Source organism: Penaeus chinensis, chromosome 18 (genome assembly GCF_019202785.1).
Source record: "Penaeus chinensis breed Huanghai No. 1 chromosome 18, ASM1920278v2, whole genome shotgun sequence".
Lineage (NCBI taxonomy): Eukaryota > Metazoa > Arthropoda > Malacostraca > Decapoda > Penaeidae > Penaeus > Penaeus chinensis.
This window is the reverse complement of record NC_061836.1, coordinates 31,873,960-31,881,459: the sequence shown is the minus strand read 5'-3', so window position 1 is coordinate 31,881,459 and position 7,500 is coordinate 31,873,960. Positions and strand designations below refer to the sequence as shown.

Here is a 7,500-nt window from a genome sequence, read left to right as displayed (position 1 = left end):
AAAGTCTGGGGGCTATATTCAAAAACAGTGCAAAGGCTTTATGCAATTATATGATATGGTTCTCATGCGAGGTTGATTGTCTGTGCATTAAAATAAATATTGTTTGTAACCAGTATTGCTAGAGGTACATTAGTTACTTATTGGGCTGTTTTCCTAGCATTTGCAATGATATTTCAGCTTGTAAATTTATTAGCATAAGATTTTCGTAGTCTAAAAGTACTGGTAATGTCCTCCATAGAAAAATAAATGTGCTGCATACCTCTTACTTGCCACTGTGAGGTTAGTATGGTGTAGTGATAACAGTGATCATAGGGACTCAAAGCAAATGGGTTCAAGAAAGAGTATCTAACAGAGGTAAAGGCCTCCAACTACTTCTTAAAAGTCCTTTGAAAGAATGCACCCTCCTAGCCTTTGTGAGCAAGGGAGCTCGCAACATAAAACTGTGTGAGGTGCATGAATTGGTGTGTGGTTAAAGAAATATATCACACACTTCCTCTGAAAACAATATTAAAGCAAAAGATAGAAGCTACTGAATGTGTTGATGAAATTTATCAAGTGTTAATCATAGTATTCGTTATATTAATATATTCATGTCTGTGTGGGGATTACCATGGGCTACATACTGCATAATATTATGTGTCAAGCTGATGCTGCAAAATAAGATACTATATATCAGAGTAACTTGACATTCATAGACACTTCACATTATTTTTTCTGATTATAAGATATTCTATAAAACATAGAAATTGCTATACCAGTCATGAGAATGATGAACATGCTGGTAAGTGCATCTGTACATGTATCTGCTTTGTTGTGTTTTTGTTTTGACATTTTATGGATGGTCTCTCCTTGGTTGCTGCATAGCCTATATAATACAGATATGTTAATAAAACTATAAGAATGTGTTAATATTTTTAAAAATTAATAGGAGAATGCTACCAGTTCCCAACAACCCCATAAGGAAGAGAGGGAGTAAGATACAAATGACTAATGACAATGTATTGCCATAATCACCCTTTTCCTATGTTATATGTGTTCTGTGAGGTTGATAAATGATTGGAAGGCATTTGAGGTCTAATATTCCATAAATATTGTGATTGTTTTGGGCAAATTTCATAACAGGGTTATTTAACCCCTTGATGGCTCGTAGTGCTTTGGCACGCCACCATGGCACACAGCCGCACAGCACAGATCGAGCAGTTTGTTATGACGCCTCAGGGTGTAACCCATAGGGAAGGGGTTAAAAGAATTCTGTCAGTTACCTTCAACTTGAATATACCAACTGTCATCACTCCACTTTCAAGTGCAAACAAAGATTGTTCATACCTGAACTATACTTACTTCCTTAATATATTCTACTGTGAAGACCCATTTATTCTTTACAGAATCAACAACTTGAGGTTTGTTTCTCGAGGGGTGGTGTTTGTATGTTGTGAGTGTGTATGAAAAAAAAAAATTATTCCATTTCTAATTGCTTCCATAGGTTGAGTTATTTGAATGGCGTGGTGAAGACCTCAGTTCAAAGAAGGATGGAGGTATAATTCGAAGAATTATTACTGAAGGAGAAGGTTATCAGACACCAAACGATGGCGCAATTGTCGATGGTAATTATACACCATTTTCTCTTCTCCCTCCCTTTGTCTACTTTGCTATGTATCTTAATCCCACTTAATCCCACTTGTCTCCCTCCCTCCCATCTTTTCTTTTCTTTTTCTCCTTTCTTTTTATTTTATGCATATTGTAAAAAAATCCATATATCCAGAGAGAAAGGTCCATGGTAACTGTGTTTGGAAATATAATGGAAAATGTGTTCTCTTCTCAGTACATGTGGTTGGCAAGGTGAATGGCACTTTGTTTGATGACAGAGAGGTACAGTTCCCCTTGGGTGAGGGAACAGAACACAACATTCCAGAGGGTCTTGAAAGGGCTTTAGAAAGATTTAAAAAAGGTGAAAAGTCTACAATCAAATTGGCACCAAAGGTAAGCTACTAATAAGTTACTTACATTGACAGAAGTAAACGCTAAAAAAAACCCAAAAACTGGTATTCTTAATTCTTAAATTTTATTGGAAGTGCGGCATCATAATATCTTTTCTTAAATTATATGTCATGAGATCCTCATGAATTTCTTTTCAACCCTTTTGATCTGGATGCTTCACTGCCTGACAAAATACGAGCATTAGGCTTACTTGAGCAGCTACTCTGATGGGCGTGTGGCTAGTAGGCCGGACAAGACTCCATGCCTCCCCATTGCAATATTATTTTCTTTTTGTCTGTATAAACATTTTAGCCTTTTTGCCATTTTCCAATGTTTATATTGGTTTGCTTTATCCTGATGGTAATAGACTGTTTTCCTAGTACAGACTCCATATCCACTCTAGATAATCCGTAACTTAGTTCATTAATGATATCAAAAAGTAACATTGTGTTATTTATGTCATTTTAATTTTTTTTCATAATATTTAATTTTCTGTAAAACAATCTGCATAGACGGCAAGTTCCTATCACCTTGCCCCTCGGCCATATTTTCCCATGACTGCATGCTCATATCACTCCCCCCTCAGGCTGAATCTTTTCATGATGTGATGGTCATGTCATCCAGGGTGTAGGGGTTAAATATGGCCTTCAGCTTTATTCCTTGAATTCAGTTGTTTAGAATCTAAATTGATATTGGCTTTCAGTATGCATTTGGGTCAGCTGGCAACCTGGATCTGAATGTACCACCTGGGGCATCTTTAGAGTATGAGGTTGAGTTGCGCAGTTTTGAAAAGGCAAAAGAATCTTGGGAAATGGACCAAGAAGAAAAAATTGAGCAGGCAAAGGTGTGTAAGGAACGAGGAACAACATTTTTCAAGCAGAATAAATATCGGCTAGCAGTAAAACAATACAAGAAGATCATTGATCTTCTACAGTATGATTCAGGTGAGTTTTCTCTTCATTAGTTATATACCAGTCCATTATGTATGCAAGAGGCGTAAAGCCTATTTTTATTTAATCCATCAGTGACAGTAATAGAAATCTCTTGGCGTCATAGACTCCAGTGATTTCTGGCAACCGTCCTGCCACTGGGAGCGAGAGTCTGCTACATGTAGTGGAACTTTCTGCCTGACACGCTCTGGCATGTCACCATGTCTATAGCTGTATCCGGTAGATTTAGTGGTTTGTTATGACTGCTTTACATGTGACCTGGCAGTAACAGGTTAAAAAGATTTCCCCCCCCCCCCCCCCCTATATTCTTTGCAGTGAACATGAATTGAATGTTATGGTGTTCATTCATTGATTCATTTTTTTTTTTTTTTTTTTTTTTTTTTGTGAGGAGGGGGGGGAGGTCTCCATATTTGTTTTCTTTCATTTTAGGGTTTGTCAACTACTTCATTATCAATATTTATAAAGATTGTGACAATGTTTCTAATTTGTCATGACAGGTTTGGATGATGAAAAGAAAGCTGAAAGTCACTCAGTTCTCCTTGCTGGACATCTTAATCTTGCAATGGCCTACCTGAAGTTGAATGATAACTCTCATGCAAGAGAACATGCCACCAAGGCACTAGAGCTGGACAGTACCAGTGTCAAAGGTTATTTTAGAAGAGGGCAGGTGAGTAAATAGATACAATAATAGATTCAGGTGGATGTAAAATTATTTAAAGGTACAGACATAATGCAGATGTAAGACATAATGCAGATGTAAGACATAATGCAGACATAATGCAGATCAAAGCAAGATGTTAAAGTATCATAACGGTTTTAATAACAAAACTTTCATTTACAGGCATATTTAAATATGGGTGATGCGGAGCAAGGGCAGCTTGACTTTCAGGCGTGTCTCAAGTTAGACGAAAGCAATAAAGCAGCAAAGCATCAGTTACAGCTGTGTGCAGCAAAGATTAAGGCTGACAAATTGAAGGAGAAGAAACTGTACGGAGGCATGTTTGAAAAGTTTGCAAGAATGGACAAAGCAGTAAGTAGAATTTATTTCTGTTTATTTATTAATTTTTTTTATTAATGATATTGCAGTGATAATATAACATCACATAATAAGATGACAGTATAACAATGCTTAATTATTACAGGATGCTCGTTTCAATTATGAGTATGTTTCATGATTACGGTACACTTGTTTCTATTATGATTTTGATACATTTAGTTCATTTATTTTGCCAAGTTTAGACTGTAGTATGAACTGTTGTGTTTTAGTAAAATATACATACATATCATTTTAGGGTAAAAAACTTTTTTTTTTTTTTTTTGCTCTGATGTACATTCTTTGTATAGTATTTCTTTTCCAGAAAGAGAGAACATTCTCACAGTCTTCTCTTTCCAGAAAGAGGAAGCGGAGTACAACAGATACAAGGATGTGATGGCAGGTGATCTTGGGGAATGGGGGAATTCAGAGGAAAAGAGTGACTCGGGCAAGAGTGAGAAGAAAGAAAATTTCACAAATGCGAGTGACGATCCTAGTAGGAATGCTCTGTCAGGATTGGGCGATATCGAAGGTGTTCAGATGCTCTAAGGCTGACAGCTTGTTCTTGGTTAATCTACTCACACATGCAGTGGTTTCATATATTTACTTTGGACTCAGTTGCATTTTGGTTCAACATTTGGCTGTCTTTTGTAAACATTGTTGTCCCTTTACAGATTATTTGGTCACAACTTAGTGTTTGTAAATTAGGTAGGTAAATGGATTTGTGATATGTGACTCCAAATTATCAGATAAGGTTGGTTGTTATTGTAGCCTTAAATCAAGTGTATATTCAGATCACTAGTAACAACAAGTCAGATGTCACACTTAAGTGCCCTTTTTCAGTTTCCTTTTTTAGGACTAAAACAAACAGTAAAACAAACATTCCAGGAAAAATGCGAGAATTTGATAATCATATTAGTTGAGAGGACTGAATAGTTATTATTGCTTATGTGAAACACCAACAATTCCTACTGCTTTTGTATTTTTTAAGTTTAATCATTTTTGTTCATAAAAGGGCATTCATGTTAAAGACATTATACACCTGTATTTTGATTCCAGGTGAATGACAATATGAGCATGTCATTCCTCTTCTGTTAGAGGCATAATATATTCCAATAGCTCTTGAATGTGTTTGTATTATCCTTCAGTATCTTACTCAAAAATTAGTATTATAAGAACTGGCATTTGGAGTGTTTAGACAAGATGAAACTTGAAGTAAATTGTCCTGACCTTAGAGCAAAGGAAGTCTGAAATATCTACCATATGTAAACAAACTACTTGATTTACCATGTCACAAGATGGATTTTTCACATTTTTTCAATAATTTTAACCTGGGTGATAAATGTTGCAGAAGTGCCCTGCTATTCACCCTAGCACTACCTCAATGCAGTTTTTACCTAAGCAACATCCAAAGCAATCAAGCCTCGAGTTACATGCAGCATTTGCAATAATACAACTACGGTGAACTACTACTGTTGAAACTAGAAAGAAAGCTTTTGAATGCATGGCTTTCTTCATGATTTACTAGCGACTCCTCTTTCCTTGTCAATGTGGAACTCTTTTGCTTAAAAGCATTTATCCTCCTCGAAGGAATTGTGTCATTGTTCTGTACATGCATTTATGAAGGTCCAGTCAAGATACACAAACAGCTTAGTATTTCTTGTAATGGAACACTTTCATCAAATATGATATGCAGTCTCCATCTCTTCCATTCTGTTCACCAGTTACTTTGAAACCCAGAGATAAGGAAGGGATAAGAAAGTAACCCAAAAAGACATGCTACAAAGAGCAGCAGCAAACTTTGGCTAGAAATTCTCTACATTTCAACAAGCAAATTGGACTTCTCAGATATGTAACTGAAATAAATGAATTACTAGAAGTGTAGTAATGAGTGTTTATATTCTGTAGTGTAAAGCCCCCCCAATCCCTTGCTTCTTGCTGCCGTGGGTAGGATTAGAATGTGGAGACTGAGACCCAATGTAGGGATCACCCCTGCCTTGGACCTTGGCCCTCGCCTCAACGAATTTTGCAGGGACTTTCTTTTCCCTTTTTACTTTTCCCTCTTCATCCCATTCTCCTGTCCACTTATCCAGATTGTCAACTCGTATTTACCCTTTATGCCACAATACTTTACCACAATGCTGTGTAACTTTTGATGCCTGGTACATTTGTTTGTTTTGACCATTGACCATTCTCAAAATTCACAAACATTGCCTTACTGAACCAAAAAACTTTACCTGGGGATTTTGCCTCTAAGCCCTAACCAATCATGTTTTGTGTACACTGCTAATGACCTCAGATGATGCAGCAGAAAATTTTGAATAAATAAATAAAATATGACAAAGCACATTCTGGGGTAATATATATTTGTGGCAATTCTACATGAACACAGTCCTATATTTCAAAAGTTGTAGTGTTACTGTGTACATCACCTGGCATGATTTTTTAGTTAAAATGTATTTTTATCTTTTAGCAAGTGACTTTGAAAATGCTTTATGAATCTAGCTGCTTGTAAGGAAACTTTGGTTACACAGGTAGAGGATTTTTTTTTCTTGTAATACGAAGCCTCCATTTGTATTATATGGAGAAAAACTCTAGTAGTATTTAATGTTACATTAGGCATAGTCTTGAATTTTGTCAACCATGAAAACAAAATTGTATTTAAAAATACCAATGAAATTTGGATTCATAAAGATCTCACCAGGTGAAGAGGATGAAGAAACAAAATAATTTTCAAATATTTTCAATTAAATCAGATGTTTCTATATTCTGTATTTATTAGTCAAAATAACAAGCAAGCATATGTGACTACTGACTGTAATATATTCATAGCATAATATTTTCATTTTAGAAAACAACCTCTTAGCTGTGTACAAATAAATCTGAATTTCTAATTTTAATGCAAAACATTTGCTTCAACATGATTTTTTTCATAACAATCTTTTAAGTTAGGTATAAAATTAATCAAATACTACACTTTTTATGAAAATTATATTTGTCAGGGAATGTCAGGACACTGTAAATTATACATTTCAAGAGAATCAAATATACAAAATATATACTTAATTCATTTCATGAATTGCAATCTTGAATCAGGACTAATATTCTTTAACTTGATTACAAAACTGTGCTTCCTCTGTGATACATGTAAGCCGTGAAAATGTGAAGCTCTTAAATTACCTTAAATTTTTACTAATGTGATGCAGCAGTATTATTATTGTTATTTTTTTTAAATGATAACCAGTGTGATCCTGTTAAAATACAGAGAGAGAATTCAGACTGCAGAATCAAATGCTTAAATACACACAATACAAAAGCAAACACTAAACAATCAATTCCTTCCCACCTTTGGGTATGTTGTCATTTTCATAATATAAAAAATCCAGGTGTAGGGTCCTCCAGAAATGCAAATTGAATTATTTCCTTGGAAGTAAACATTCCATTTTATCTATAGAGCATGGCAATCCTCATCTGCATTTGCATGGACAGCAATACCCATCCAAAACCTACAGCACCTATGTAGCTTCAAAATCAGACCTA

The 7,500-nt window shown here is 35.3% G+C and overlaps 2 protein-coding genes across 7 annotated transcripts in view; one reads left to right on the top strand and one right to left on the bottom strand.

Moving 5' to 3' along the window:
• Window positions 1–5,084, top strand: part of LOC125034831 (peptidyl-prolyl cis-trans isomerase FKBP4-like) — a 12,588-nt gene extending 7,504 nt beyond the window's left edge. For 3 of the 5 annotated variants that reach the window (XM_047626839.1, XM_047626841.1, XM_047626840.1), the window contains exons 5-10: window positions 1,484–1,604; window positions 1,823–1,980; window positions 2,681–2,921; window positions 3,425–3,594; window positions 3,769–3,957; window positions 4,321–5,084. In XM_047626839.1, the coding sequence (XP_047482795.1) occupies window positions 1,484–1,604; window positions 1,823–1,980; window positions 2,681–2,921; window positions 3,425–3,594; window positions 3,769–3,957; window positions 4,321–4,509 (1,068 nt within the window). In that variant the 3' untranslated portion in view covers window positions 4,510–5,084. Of the gene's footprint in view, window positions 1–1,483; window positions 1,605–1,822; window positions 1,981–2,680; window positions 2,922–3,424; window positions 3,595–3,768; window positions 3,958–4,285 lie in introns of all 5 variants that reach the window. The other 2 variants (XM_047626843.1, XM_047626842.1) reach the window with 2 other exon arrangements.
• Window positions 5,085–6,932: 1,848 nt separating this feature from the next.
• The window catches only part of LOC125034832 (dolichyl-phosphate beta-glucosyltransferase-like), a 6,714-nt gene continuing 6,146 nt past the window's right edge, over window positions 6,933–7,500 (bottom strand). For both annotated transcript variants that reach the window (XM_047626844.1, XM_047626845.1), the window contains exon 8: window positions 6,933–7,500. This exon is cut by the window's right edge and continues 453 nt beyond it. The gene's annotated coding sequence lies outside the window, so the exon portion shown is untranslated.